A 16723-nucleotide genomic window follows, 5' to 3' on the forward strand; every position below is an offset into this window, starting at 1 on the left:
TTTGACTCCAGCTTCCCAGAGTCCACCGAATGTTGGACTGTAGGGAGGAATGAAATGCCACTGAGTACCATCCATAGCCAAGGTGTTTGCAGTTTGTTTATGTAATGATTCTAAATTAGCTTCATCTAGGGACTCCTTTAGTTCTCTATTTGCAGCAATAAAAGTTCTACCCTGATCGCTCCACATCTGAGCACAATGCCCTCTGCGCGACACAAACGTTTGAATGCCGCAATAAAAGCTTCTGAGGTTAAGTCGCTCACCAATTCTAGGTGTATAGCCTTTGTAGATAAACAAATAAATATAGCAATGTAAGCCTTGCTTGTGCGAATGCCCTTGCCCTTGGACATGAGGATGTTGAATGGTCCCGCGAAATCTACGCCGCTGTTGAGAAAAGGTCGTGATGGAGTGACTCGCTGACTCGGTAGATCACCCATGAGTTGACTTCTTGTTTTGGCTCGAAGTTTTGCACAAATTAAGCATTTAAAAATATGTGATTTAACAATACTTTTAGCTCTTATAATCCAATATTTCGTTCTCAAATATGAAAGCATGAGTTGCAATCCACCATGTAAAGTTTTTCTGTGTGCATCAGCTACAATAAGTGCGGTAAGTTTAGACTTGGAGTCGAGTATAATTGGATGTTTACTGTCTTCACTTAAGTTTGCATGACGCAATCTTCCTCCAACTCTGATAACTCTTTCTTTGTCAAGAAAAGGGTTCAAAGTTTTAAGGTGACTGGTTGGTTTGACATATTCATACATCATAATATTTCTTATGTCATCACTGAAATGTTCGCTCTGATCCTTTTTTATACAGATTAATAAAGCTTGATTTAATTCTTCTGTTGTAATGCTGGACTCTTTGTATTCCTTTTTTCTTAAATTTAGAAATCTTCTGCTGTAAACAATTATTTTTTGAAGTTCTTCTAGTGTATTAAAGTTATCAAAATCTAAAAATTTATTTGAATAGTTATCTTCAGTTTCCATGGTATTTAAACAAACTTGTACAGATTTCTTCTCGAGATGAGTTGATACAATGTTAGGTCTTGAAAATGTTATTGTCTTTTGTAGAAGCCATGAAGGGCCATTCCACCATAAAGTATCGTTTTGAAGTTCATCGACACTGCAACCTCTTGAGGCAACATCTGCCGGGTTCTCCTGAGACTTAACATGATACCATTGACTGTTGTTGATGTTGTCCAATATCTCCACTACTCGATTAGCGACAAATGGTTTCCATCTGTTTGGTTCTCCTAGCAGCCATGCTAACACAACCGAAGAGTCTGTCCATGCATAAACTTGATTTGATGGTATTCTCATTGCATTGGTTACATGGTGTAATAATTTTGATAGTAGGACTGCACCACATAACTCGAGACGAGGTAGGGATATTGTTTTCACTGGAGCAACTTTATTATATTTTTGTTTAAGCCCTGGTGACTTTTCTAATTTGCTTTCTAATTGTTTGAATCTTCTCAATGCTATCTCTCGACTATTTCCTTCCATGGATTTAGGATTGTCTGTTTTGAAAGGTAATTGTACAATGTATCTGCCATTGCTACTTCTTGATGTTGTATTCTGAAATAATTCTTCACAAATTTGTTCATCTTGTGTTAATTTTCTTTTAGAAGTTGTATCTATTTCCCATAGTGATTTTAACATATCATCTAGGTTTGTAATTTGATGCATAACTATAATATTTTCTTGGGTTGATTGTAAACTATCATCTATTGTTCCAAAAATTATATAACCTAATGTGGTGTTTTGAGCACATGGTGTTCCTGGCGGGCCTCTTATAACCTCACTCAGTATTATTTGTGAATATACATCTACTCCCAACAGTAGGTCTACAGATCTTGAAATGTTGAAACTTGGATCGGCTAACTCAAGTCCTTGTATGTGGGGCCAGTCGCTGTATTGCAATGTTGTGTTTGGTATTCTTGAAGTAAGTTGTCTGGAAATCACAAATGCCTTTATTTTGATGCTAAAATCTTTCATAAATCTGGAGCTTACTTCAATTTGAATTGATTCATTTATCCTTGACTTTACTGATCCCACCCCGATGATGTTTCCTTTTGTTGAATATCTCTTTGCCTTTAACAATTGAGCGGCTCGCTCGCTTATTAAACAACCTTGTGAACCTGGATCGATTAATGCTCTTAAAACAGTTGTGTATCCATCCTCGCTTTGTACAGCTACTATTGCCGTCCCTAATAAAACTGTTTTATTGTATGTTGTATTTGATTGTGAAGTCGCTATTGTATTAATTTGAATTGGTGTTTCTTCAACATTTGCATTTAAAACCGTAGGTTGAGAATGATTTGCAATGTTACCTTGGGTACTCGCTGTGGGTGAATGATGAAGAAGCGTGTGATGCCGTTTGTGACAAATCCTGCAAGTGCTAGATGATCGACAATATTTGACAGGATGTCCTGGAATTAAACAGTTGTAACAGATGTTATTCTGATTGATATATTCTCTTCTCTTTTGTAGATCCATTTTTCCAAAACTTTTGCAGTGACAAAGTGCATGATGTTCTTTACATAAAACACATGCTTTGAAATTTGTTGTAGTGTGAAATGCGTGGACTGTATTTTTCTCCTTTGTAGATGATTGTAATAATTCGAGCGTTCTAAATTTAATTTCTAGAAACTTTTTTACATCATCCCACTCTTTCTATTTCAAAGACCTGAGATAACAATATATTTTTATACACGTATATAAACCGTGGACACTCAGGTTTAGATATGTTCGTCTTATTCTGTATTGTATTTGTATAAACACATAAACATTGTTTTTCCTCATTTTTAAGTGGAATTTACTTTGTCTAGTATCGGAACGTCTACCGAAACACTCAACAGGACTAACGTTTTACGATAAGAGCGGCTGTAAAGGTATTCGCGAGGACATTACATTTTAAAGACTTCCGCAAACCAAGCACTAACTTGTAAGCTGTTTAGAACTGTCCTAAACGTATAATATACTTTGAGTGTTAAGTATTTAGAGAGAACCTTCTGATCTATCTATTAACTATATGAAGTTTTATTGGAGTTATTTTAGTTAAACTGAAATGATAATTATAGACTTAACAACTAGAGACTAATTAAAAGATACACAGATGTTTTATGATAATCTTACTAATATTATAAACTAGCGTTTACCGGCGACTCTGTCCGCGCGGAATAAAAAATAGATAAAATTATCCTATGTCCTTTTCCTGGTTCTAAGCTACCTGCCTACCAATTTTCAGTCAAATCGATTCAGCCGTTCTTGAGTTATAAATAGTGTAACTAACACGACTTTCTTTTATATATATAGATATAGATAGATAGAAGATGCCAATGTATAGATGGTTTGTTTGAAGGTATCTCTGGAACATCTCAACAGATCTTGATGAAATTTGGCACATATGTAGAACATAGTCTGCAAGAACATATAAGCTACTATGCTATACTATTACGTTTTTTTTGATGCGCGGACGTCAATAATATAAACTTGCAGTTAACCCCAGGATATATCAACGTTACGAGTGTCATAAAGGATGTTACCGCCTGATAATTTTGTCTGTAAGGAGGCAAAAATTTTAACTAGAAATATACACATCGTATTGCTTTAGTACAATATTTTATTCAGTAGTATAAATGGAAAGGATTCCTTATTTTCTTGGGACCATCATCATAAAGTTCATTAATAAATCTGTAATACATTCCTTTGTATTCTAGTTGAGCTAGTTTTTGACGCGAACTATTCTTAACATCATTGACAATGGAAATCGATTACCCTAATTGTAGTATGATGTTGGTATGATTGCAAGTGAGCCGCGTGATTTACGACATGTCACCCTCCGCCCAGACAAACTCAGCCTACTGATAACCATTTATTATTCCTCGCTGTCAAGTACACAATGCTAAATAACTTAACAAGCTAATAGACAGCTATAAGTGAGAGTAACAATATACAATTACAAACGTTAAGGAATGATTCAAAAAATGAGTTTTTGTTCCTTATAAGTTTTGGAATCTTTTAAAACGATAAAACTTCCATTTGTGGGAGTCACAGCCGGAGAATACTTTTAATAAAATACAGTCTTCTTTAACTCGTATATTTTCTTTTATGAATTGTAAATTACAACTTTTTTACAATTACTAATCTTACATCTGTCTCACGATTCCCCGAATGATGCCAACTTGGCTGTCATTCAGACTACTCATTACAATACTTTTAATTTACGATATCGAATTACTGTCCGATTAATAACAAAATAAGTAGAATATTTCTATTTCAAATTTGTGAATCAAATATTTAAATAATATGGTGGATCCCAAATCAATGATAAATGATGTTATTTTAAAATAATCAAAAGTGTTATTGATTTATAGAATAGACAAAATAATGTTTTAGGTTATGGAATTACAGAATATATAAAATAGCTTACAGCTCGGCCTTCCTGCTAAAAGCGAGTCCCTTCGCTTGAAGTAATTAAAAATTTATCGAATTCATATATAAAATACATAGTAGTCGGCTCTAAATCATTAGTTATTTTAACATTAACTTTAAGAACAAATAAAATAAACTACTTCATACCTTTAACTAAACCACGCTTATCAATTAATTATCAAATTATTAATCAAACAGTAATTTTACAAAATAAAATAACCGCTCTGCACGAGGCTGACATATAAAACTTATAGTTTAGATCTTTATTCTCTTCCTCCTCTTCCCTATTATCATCTTCAACAATTCGATAAATCTGATTTGTTTTCTTTTAGTTTCTTTATAATTGTTGTTGCATCCAAGGTCTGTTTCGAATCTGTATCTAAAAGTTATATTATTCTGCCTTTAACGCCTTCATCTTTTCATCGGATGACTAGCCTGTGGTGATCCAGTCCTGTTCTCCATCCTCAACAGCCAATACATAAATATAGTTAATAAATTCTAGCTCAACCATCTCAACCGGGTCATGGCTCAATGTGGAAATGAACTATGTTTCCGCGGTCACTCAGAAAATATTCCTTCAACGTTTGAGAAACAGGGCCCACTGCCACGCCAAGAATATTCTTTTGTCACTTTTTAAAAGATCAGTTATCTGTGTTCCATATGAAGTGTAATTTTTATGAATTTTCCCAAAATCCAGAAGGTCTAAGAAATCCACCTAGTTCGCGCTGGATCGAAAAACCCAGATACAGTCCCACTTGCACTCACTTCATAGTCAAGAAAATCAATGGTGTCAAGGAAAAATGGCAAGATTAAGCAGCTCTAAAACTACCAAACGCTGTAGCTCCTCAGCTAGGCAGCTTTATAGCGTGACTCCTCGGCTATTAGTACCTGACAAAAACTAGAGTTAGATTCAGCGTGTAAAAACCTTGATGCCCGAAATCAGTCTAATAGGTTTTCAGTTCGGAGGAGTGTACAGTACCCCTTCTTGGCCCTGTAATTTAAATCACGACAGTTCATTTTAACCAGAACTAACCCATATTCCTCAGCAAAAACGAACCGGAACCTGGACAACCACCTCTACTAAACTTGTGGAACCTAGTTCGTGAAGTTCAACTGAAAAGCAACTCTTCTTTTCAACTATCTTATTCTTCAATGCTTAAATTATTCATCAGTATAAGACTGCAATTCAGCCATATTATAGAAGGTAACGGTTCTAATATAAGTCAGAAACAAAAGAAGAATAGTAGACATACATTATTATATCCTTTAGTTTAACTATTATTCCTAAATAAAACTGTCTATAATGTCTTTAATGAGAAAATGTCATCAAGGCCACCAACATTGGACAGTTACGTCAACCAGGACAATTAGCGGCAATGAGTAACTGCAGAGAGCCCAAGCGTCTAATAGAGAGTCGACGAGAGGGACGTAGATTACATGGAAAACCGAAATAAACATGTTTGGATGATGTCGAACGAGATTTCAAGATATCGGCTAGAAACAAAAAAAAAACAGCCAAAATAAACCGATCATCACACCGCTGTGTTCAACTAGTATTGACATGATAAAGAAACGGAATTTGAATGTTTGAATTTTGAATTTCGAAGAGTGGAAAAAGGTCACTGTCACCTAACAAACCAGAGGCCTCTAACAACGATTCAATGTTCGTTTGATATAAAAATCCCTATAAATAATAGTTCTATAAGACTCGTAAGAACACAGCCATATTTCGATGCATATTTCTTTCTTGTTATTACTTTATATTTAAGCCTAAATAACCAAATGAAGACTTTTTACGCAATAATTAGTTTACATTTCCACTTCATCCTCATCGTATATGAGTAAGTAAGTGCTAAAACTCAACCGAAACACGTCAGATATTATTTTTATTTCTTTCATGCATAAATAGTTAGGAGTCAGAGGAACCAAAACTGCCTCGGCGTTCAAAACCAGTTGTAGCAAATTAATCTCTTGTAAGAGCCATCCGATAAATTACAAGTCTATAATGCGCTAAATATACTCCTCGTTTCGTATTCGCCAAGAAATAAACAACACTTCTTTCCGGCTGTACCCCCAATAAAAAAGTTAACATACATTTTCGGATCAATAAAAGGAGAAGAAACAACATGAACTACGCATGAGTAGATTTAGGCATCCTAACGACTCTAGTAGCTTCAAAATATATTTTAGCCCTGGGATCACCTCAAATACTTTTAGTGCACCAGTCATAAAAATATCAGGGATAACTGTAAATAAATGTTACTCACAAAGTCGTCACTTATCACATACATATCCACTGCCTTAGCAGTTCTCCTTACCTTAACTCTGAACGAAACCTCCGTAACGCCCTCCAATACACCTAGGCCATTAACCATGACAAAAGAGCAGGCCCGTCTTCTGGTGTCATGATGTCCCATCTTTGCACTCCTTCTACCATCGAGCTGGCAAGGGGTCATTAGCTTCCCAAATGCAAACGGCAATACACATTGTGGTCATTCATTTCAACGTCGAATATATATTAGTCGAGCGCCCCCCGTCCGAATCAGTTGGGCAACTCGTTTATCGTCTCCATTTCGGTCCGGCACCTTCTCAATGTCCTTATCAGAGCGCGCACCTTTTCGAAACAACAAACAGAGGCGCTACAATCCTTCACATGCTTTACTTTCCGTGAGCACACTTAAAGTCTCAAAAGTCAAACTCAAAGTCCTAGTTGGTCGGCTATAGCAAGTCAATCCTGAACCATTCGATTTTGAAGCAATAGTTGCATTTCTCCTGTCATTACGAATATCAGCGTCAAAATATTTAATCGAGCCGTCTCTACAGCCATAACTTCAATACAATAAGCATTTCAACAAGCAATCGGTCGCCTGATGAACAAATATCCAACATCCGATCAACAAACCTACCTTCAAGTAGCAATAATGCTTCAAAAGTAATTACAATAACAATTTTAACGGTAATATATAAATTACAGTTCATAAAAGTAAAAGTTATAAAAATCTTAATGTAAACCAAGAAATTGTTTACACTAAATTATTTGATTAAAAATGAGCACAATTAATATACTTATACATTATTTTTCTTAGTCAACAAAAATCATTCATAGTTATACCGAGCTTTCTGGATACGCCACGATTTTAATCTATCTTTAAATGAGGCGAAGCTGGTAGCTACTGTGATGTGGTTTGGCAGGCGGTTGTAAACAGCAGGCCCACAACGTGTTCTCCGCTCGTGTACGTGTTCGTGTCGACTTGTCCGTCTCGTCCAGTCGATGCGCTACTAGAGCTAGCTTGTCCGCGCCGCGAGTCATCATACTGCTGCTGCCGGATTCCTTTTGTGTTTTAAAGTCGCGAAGCGTTTAACGGGTGAACATTGCCACCTGGAAAATAACGCCAATCTCCAGCAGAGTGAAGGCTCCGGTTTCGACTTTCCTCTCCAACGTGGCTCCTTCGGTTCGCGGCGATTAATGCACACTTCCGCTTCTAGCATGTGCATCTCCGCACTGCAATGATTAACCTCGACACGCTGCTACCGTTAAGGTTTCGGCCAGTTCAAAAACCTCGGATTCTCCCGTCTCACTCCGCTCTTGCATCTGGGTAAGTTCTTGGGTCTGTCATAGTTCTCGCTCCTAAGCATTCGCAGATTTGATCCATTGCTCACGCCCGTGAGCTCGGCAAATTTCGGCTGTCGCTCTCACACCTGAGAGAATACAAACTTTATTTATCGCTCTCTTACCTGAGCGGATACAAATCACGGCCGTCGCTCTCCCACCTGAGAGCACAACCTTGATTCATCGTTCTTATACTTGAGTGAATAAAAATCGCGGCCGTCGCTCTCCCACCTGAGAGCACAACCTTGATTCATCGTTCTTATACTTGAGTGAATAAAAATCGCGGCCGTCGCTCTCACACCTGAGAGCACAACCTTGATTCATCGTTCACTTACTTCAGTGGATACAAATCGCGGCCGTCGCTCTCCCACCTGAGAGCACAACCTTGATTCATCGTTCTTATACTTGAGTGAATAAAAATCGCGGCCGTCGCTCTCACACCTGAGAGCACAACCTTGATTCATCGTTCACATACTTCAGTGGATACAAATCGCGGCCGTCGCTCTCACACCTGAGAGCACAACCTTGATTCATCGCTCACGTCAGTCTCTGTTATAGCTCTCACACCTGAGCTCACGTCAGTCTCTGTTATAGCTCTCACACTTGAGCTCCCGTCAGTCTTTCACTGCTCTCACACCTGAGAACTCATAGGTATCTGTAATCGATCTCATATCAGAGCTCACGTCAGTCTTAGTCATTAGTCTCAAACCCGGATTGTCGCCGATCTCGCTTCTCAGCCGTGAATACACGCTAGTCTTATCATCACGCAATGCTAGTCTTTATTTTCACCCTGGTCCTCGCACCTGGGCACAACTGGATCTCCTTAATTATCGTTCTCACGTCCCATTGTGGCATCTGAAACTGACAATTATCAGCGTAGTAACCAATAACAATACTAAAATTTTCCAACATAATCTCCTTAGTTCGTAACAAAGAACAATACAGGAATAGCATAAAAACTAGAATTTTGTCAGGTTACATAAACAGCCATGTTCATTTTCTCTATAGATTTTTAATTTATTATTCATGTAAACTCGAAAATGTTTAATGGAATTTAATTATTATTGTACAAAACTCTGGTACCTACACATATATTGCTATGCCCTTACAGGGTGTCACATGTAAGTTCTTGACATTACAATTGTAAACATCAATATAAGTACTGTAACATGCAAGAAAGGAATGAATAGTAAAGGAATGAATCAATAATCCCAAAATACCAGTCACACTATAGGATTCAGGAGTTTTAACTCGCCTTAGTATCATAGTCACATACAGGTAAAACCAGGAAACCCAAAAATCAAGTGTTATTTATAAATTATGAGAGATAAATAAAGAAGTTCTGTAATTTCAATATTTTTTTTTTTGAAACTTTATATATTTATTTTAACACATCATAATTAATCTTAGGATTAGAGCAAAGTTCCACAAAACTTTATAAAATAATTTGTCTGCAGAATTAAAATGTAGGTTGTATAGTTAATCTTAAAAATATTAGATTTATTTCATTCAACAACATCTTGTTTTGTTAATCAAAGTTAACTTTTATTTGTATTCATATTGATTTTCAAGTATATAAAAGTAGAAGTATAAGGATGTAAATCTTGAATTAATTGCTTTGGCTATGTGTAACTTGTGATATAGTATTTACTAAACTTAACTTCTAAGAAGTTAATTTATGTGTATAATTACCCTTTTTGAACACATAGAATGTATTTAAATCTGTACAATACACCCAAATTTAAGAAAATAATTTAATTAAATAATAACAACATAACATTTTGTACTTTCCACATGTAGCATTTTTGACATAAATGTACAATCACCTTCATTTATGTTGTTCCATTAAATGGAAGATTGCTTTACTTTGCAATGTACATCCACAATCTCTGATATATTTATTTAATTATGTATTTATTTGGACAAAATAATAACCAAAATAACAAAATATTATAATAATATAATATGATAATTTGTTAAAAAAAACATAAAAGCAACTAATAATAAGAATCCATACTGAGAATAAGGAATAATGAATTTAAAAAAAAAAATAGCACACACTTTTGAGTGCTAGTGATATTTTGATAAAACCAAAAGTATCCATGTAGGTACTTTACTTTCCCCACATACACGAACCATAGCACAACCCTAAGCCATTTTGTTATGGCTTTGTAACCCAAAACAAATCCTTCTCTCTGTATTCGCTTACAGTTTATCTACAAACACACTTTTCAGCAATATGTTTATGTTTAAATTTGATTGAACAAGGTTTACTCACATGAACTTTGTAGACGTAGATCGAAAACAATGCTTGTTCTCGTGTCATCCCACTTCTGAAGCTGTGGGAGTCACAGCCGGAGAATACTTTTAATAAAATACAGTCTTCTTTAACTCGTATATTTTCTTTTATGAATTGTAAATTACAACTTTTTTACAATTACTAATCTTACATCTGTCTCACGATTCCCCGAATGATGCCAACTTGGCTGTCATTCAGACTACTCATTACAATACTTTTAATTTACGATATCGAATTACTGTCCGATTAATAACAAAATAAGTAGAATATTTCTATTTCAAATTTGTGAATCAAATATTTAAATAATATGGTGGATCCCAAATCAATGATAAATGATGTTATTTTAAAATAATCAAAAGTGTTATTGATTTATAGAATAGACAAAATAATGTTTTAGGTTATGGAATTACAGAATATATAAAATAGCTTACACATTGTTAACAGGAATATAAATACATTAATCGTTTTACAATTTTTTGTATTGAAAATAAATTAACCACACAAATTCATTGGGGGAAATTGGAAAACTTTCTTTAATACCTTAGTCCAAGATTTAGTCTTAGAATAGCAATATCTTTTTCAACATTTATTTGTATGAGATCATATTTGTCCAAAAAATGCTCCCCAAAATGCCGTACACAGTCAGTTGATAGTCACTAAGCTATTACTAATTAAACTAAAGACTAGGGACCTTACTTAGTGACCAATTACGACTACAATATTAAAACATGTATTAGATAATTCCTCTATTCGTTGCGTAAAAGTACAAAGTTATGTAACACACGTAACTCTGAAATATGTTACATTGGGAAGTTGAAGCAGCGAGCGGCGAGGCGTGGCCCGAACACAGTTGGCACGATCCCAAATGACATGTTACAAAACTGCCAACAGTCGACAATCGCAAACCGTGCTTTATCACACTACGTAAGGAATGCGTTTAACCATTAATAGCCTGATTTACGGAAGTGATTTTTTTCGAAGTAATATTTTGGAAGTAATATGGCATAGATAAAATAAAACAATAATGACATTTGATTTTTTTTTCATTTCGTTGGAAAGAATAATATACAACAGTAAAATACGTACAGCCAACCTATAAAAAAAACTAATAGTAATGTGAACATTCGGTTTAAAAGGTTGGTATCAAAATTGAAACTCTAGGTTACAAAGGGTTAAATATGGCGATCGAAAAGATATATAGCTTTCGCTTCTAATAACTTTAAAAAAATTGGTTGATAATATTAAGCGGATGTCCTAAAAGAAAGCGTCTACAACGGTTAAAACAGCCATGGTGCCTATATTATTTTGTCTCTTTTAACCCTCTGATTTTTCTAGTGTTACTTATTTTTAAAAAGCGTAAACAGTTTCTTTTTAAATCCCTTCTCTACCTAAATTAAAGCTGTTTTATTTCGTAGCTTATCAACTGAATACACAAGTCGCTGTGAATTACAGTATGATTTAAGGCTGCATTTTAGTTAACAAATGAAATAGCTTATAAACCGCAGATGTCGCAACTTCGGGACAAAATAATTAGTGTAAAAGGTTTTTTTATAAATACACTACTAAGTCTATAAACTATTATAAATTTTCATTATTATAAATATAAAAGTCGTCTCGATGTTTGCACAAAGCGAGAGAGGCGCGAGTTGGCAGCACGCCAAATGATATGCACGAGGTCTGTAAATCCCTACATATTTTTACAATATATATGCATTGTTTTTTTTTTTGTTATTAGCAATAATAGCTTTATTGATACGTGATGAGCGGACGCTAAAGAATTTCCTCTATGTCCGCAATTCTATGGTTTTCCTACTTTATCTTTTCAGATTATATTCACGTATTTTATGATAAAACTATTCTTGCTGCTTAAATAAAAGTAAAACAAATTTTAACAAATAGCAGTCCTTTTGCGAAAAACAAAAGTTCCCATTCATAAAAGATAACTAGATTTTTCAATATATTTTATCGAATTTAATCGAATTAGATTAAAATGTAATTAATTTATCAATATAATAAATTAATTATTATAGAAAAACGTAATTTTTCCCGGAAATCTATTTTACCAAGAAATAAACTTAATTGAATATGGCCAAGATAATTATAACAAGATCAGCCCCTAAACCTTGCGCCAACGACTTTCCTCTAATACATAAATAGTAACGGCATTGAAAGTGTTAATAAATCTGACTATCGTGTTCCAGGACGCCGTATCCCTGGGCGGGGGTGTGATAGGAGCGATGCACATCCCGGAGAAGTGGTTCCCCGGCGCTGTGGACCGCTGTCTCAATTCCCACAATATCATGCACGTCCTTGTCGTCCTAGCCGTCTATTCCATGCACCAGGTATGTTGATACACTTGTTTATATTTCGGTATTAGTCGTTTCAAATATCTTGGCGACACAATGTCATCGGCGCATCGCGCTGCACAGTGCCCTCGTACGACGGATGTGATTGACGGACCCTCGAAACAAAACGGCAGAAAATGCAGTCAATGAAAATAAACCTTACTTCTAGTTAAAATCTCTAGAATAATAATTCAATTCCAAAATTTTTTTAAGCCTTTACTAACTCTAGTATAATAATATGGATCTTTGTAGTCTGAATCAAATAAACATTATTATTATTATTAAAAACCAATCAAGTGACTGATTTTCTTGATAAAATCTATAAATTTCAAAGCATACATAACCTATCTACACTTAACGTGTTTCATACAAGTATGACGTCTAATCAAGAGTTGATTTTTGATCCGTCATTTTGTATTTGAATTGACAACACTGGGGAAATTCATCCAAACATAGGAAAATTATCCTCAGGTAATAAATCTGTGTTTCTAAGGTTAAGTTTCTTACTGCTTTTTATATGAAAATCTACTTTTTTTTTTCAAATTTGTACATTTCGAATTTAAGATACTCGGTTATACTACTAGCATTTATAATACTTTATCATTTAATCTATTTTTTTTGTAGATAAGTCATGATCACATTGCATTTGATGCCGCAAAAAACAAACTACTTCTCGCTTATAATTTATAAATAATCACTTTGTTTTTTAGGTGACGACACTAGACCTGGCGTGGATGTCGCGCGTCGATTGCCACGCACCGCTGCGCCATCTCTGACGGTGATCACCGTCGCCGACCTCCCTCCACCCACTGACGTCTCCCACAATCCTTCACACACGCTAACACCATATAGTGCTTACCATTCAAACAGTAACTACATCGTGTTTTAAAAAACCCAAAACGATTGAATATTTTTATTATTAAATTGAAATTTATAATTTCAAATAACACTTCATAAATCTGTTTATTACCTCAATGATTGGTTTAAGATTATGAGAAACACCAAAATTGCCACAAGCGCAAATGATCGACGTAAAGGGGGAAGAAAAAAAGGAAAATTTTTGTCTGGTCATCTCACCAAATATACCTATATTTATCTGCACACAATACGACCACAGAAGTCTAATATAGAATATACATACAGTTCAGTGATAAATATAAATTAGAAATCAATAATACAAAGCATTGAATGGTATAAGTGAAGAAAAAGTTACGTCGAATCTACATAGAAGTATTAAATATATGGAAATATATAAAGAAATGCGGGAAAAACCTAACTACTACATGTTATGTTCCATATTATCTATTTACTTATAATAAGTCGTGGCCAGATCGTAGTTTTAAGATTGAAGAAAAGGATAGCAATGGAATACTACTATCTTATGAACACATATTTTTTGGCCGAACACTTATTCATATCGTAAAAGTGACCATTACATTATTAGCCAATTGTAGCATCTAGCCACGCCATCTGTTGATTGGTTCGTGTCACAAAGTAGATTCAAACTGTATTTAATATGAACACGTGTTGCTTATGTTTTAATTGATATTATTAATATTTATTCATATTTTTATATTGACTTCAGTTAAGAAATACACCAAAAGAATAAAAGGTGAGTAAAGATGATGAAAAAAAAAGATAATGTAACAAACATCGTCTAGTAAAATTTATTATAAATCAAGAAATTAAGTCAGATACGGTACAGATGTGAAACTATTTATTCCATAGATAATAAATTTGAGAAGAGTTGTTAGATGACAATATGACGGCCTACATACACGTCGTAATTACACATTAATAGTTTTAATATTTAAATAAACGAGGTAAATGATAACAATAAATGCGTTAATAATTTGTAGCCATTACATAAATACATATAGATAGATACGGCTATTAAAAACATGTTAGTTAATAAATTCGATTATAAAAGAGTAATTATTACAGAAATAGTCGATTATCCATTTTAGGTTTTTTTATTAGATAAATATTTTCAAAGATTTTTTCTTTGTAAATTAAATATTAATCGTTAGATGAATTTGTAAATTAATAGTTAATAAGCTTATTTAGAATGTTACAGAAATCACTCGAGGGCACTTAATTAGTGCTTATTTTTAGGGTCATAGTCCCCACCGGGGTCGAGCCTGCCCTATGTTAGAGATGAGTAGCCCATAGTCAACCACGCTGGCCCATTCCTGGTTGGTTGACTTCTCACGCTTCTTAGATTTCCTCACAGATGTGCAGGTTACAGCATCAGCAATCAAACCCAAAGATCGAAAGAACTTGTAGATTACAAGTTCGGTGATTGACTGCGCCATCGACGCTCTAATGCTTGGTTAATAAAATATAAGTGAAAAATATTAAAAATAACAATTATTCATTTATCTACTTCAATAATTCCTATTACTCAGTGTTCAGTCCTACGAACCATGCAAGGTCACTCTAGTACGTGCAAGTCGGAGTAGTACTAAATGTGTAAGAGACCATTAGCTCTTTGAAAAACCCGTTTGTTTAATATAACAAGAAATGACTTTATAAACATGAAATAATGTTTTCAATATGCGTCTTGTGAATTTAGATGATGGTTTTAAGTAATATTCGTCACATAAATTTCATACTTACTTCCTCTGACTCGCTAACTATGAGTTTTTGTAAATGTAACAAAGTAAAGTGGAATTTATATCGGATTTTTGTTATTTTATGTTGTATAAGGAAAAAAATGCTAAGGCAAATTTAAAGATATATTTAGGCAATTTCAAGATTAGATGTAATTTCTTAGTAAATATCCAGTAGTTGATAGATATAAGTAGTAATTTGTAGAAATAGGTAGATTTCAAGCAATAATTCGAGAAGAGAGTTTTGGTGATGAAACTTGTTTGGGAAATAGATAAAAATAAATTTTTATTTACTTTTTTCCCCTCTGCATTTTAGACAAAATTATCCGATTGCTATTTATTGTTTTATAAAAAAATATTAATTTATATAGATATGAAATTTAAAAAAAAACGCTTATTAAATGAAAGAAAGATATAGATTAATTAATAGTAAAATATTGTACTTTTTTAACTTATTTCGTTTACTTTTTTTTCCTTGAAGGTACGAAGAAATTTTAACAATAGTTTATGGTCCAGTATTTAATTGATCTTTATCAAAGCTTAGTTACTATTTAAATATTTACTCTGCGCTATTTTTATCCGAGCAAAATATTTATATTTTTGGAACATTTATTAAACTCCTTATTCATGCAAATTACTTTTTAAAGTGTTAAACTCTAATATTTTTAAATGTATAAATCCCATAAAATACGATGTTATTCAAAATACTATTCTTAGCATTATTTTATAGACATTTCAATCTCTTTATTCCGCTATCGTATTACTACATATTTTTCCATAAAAGAAAAATTTAAATTATTTTAATTAAAAACTATAAAACTATAAACCTGTTTAATTTAATGGTTTTTTCATGTAATATATATTACATAATTTGTTTAAATAAAACTGTACCAAAACAATATTTGTCACTGAAGGAATTTAATACAATTTTCCTTGTTACTCAGACATATTTATATCAAATCATAACAATATTAATTATGTTTCTGGTTAACTCTTTGATTATTAAGCCATTAACATGGTCTTGTTTACTTGTTTCTGTACGTTTGATATTCTAACCGTAGAATTCTACTGCCGTGACACTAAGGCCCTTCGTACAAAAAGGAAACATGAATCTTCGAAATTAATATTGTACACTTGCGTAGACAGTATCTCGTAGCGTTCACAACGTTGAATCGTCGACAAGTCGTATTTTCGCTGAGTACATGAATAGCTATATTACAAAATAATAATACGAACACGAATTTACAAAATACACACATCTTAAAAATGGCAACGACTTTTATCACGATGATTTTGAAAAATATGTAGGTGGGGAGAGACTGATGTTGGCGAAAAAAGAAATGTCGGCTTCGTGTATGAACGTACGAACGTACGAATCTCTATGACATCGTATAGCGTAAGTCGCTTAGAGACTAACATCG

The 16723-nt window shown here is 33.9% G+C and overlaps 1 protein-coding gene across 1 annotated transcript in view; it reads left to right on the plus strand.

Moving 5' to 3' along the window:
• The window catches only part of LOC106712920 (progestin and adipoQ receptor family member 4), a 53434-nt gene extending 39576 nt beyond the window's left edge, over positions 1-13858 (plus strand). Inside the window, exons 5-6 of the mRNA XM_045679438.1 lie at positions 12547-12687; positions 13401-13858. Of these exons, the coding sequence (XP_045535394.1) occupies positions 12547-12687; positions 13401-13466 (207 nt within the window). The 3' untranslated portion in view covers positions 13467-13858. The remainder of the gene's footprint in view (positions 1-12546; positions 12688-13400) is intronic.
• Positions 13859-16723: the final 2865 nt, after the last annotated feature.

This window comes from Papilio machaon, chromosome 9 (genome assembly GCF_912999745.1).
Source record: "Papilio machaon chromosome 9, ilPapMach1.1, whole genome shotgun sequence".
Lineage (NCBI taxonomy): Eukaryota > Metazoa > Arthropoda > Insecta > Lepidoptera > Papilionidae > Papilio > Papilio machaon.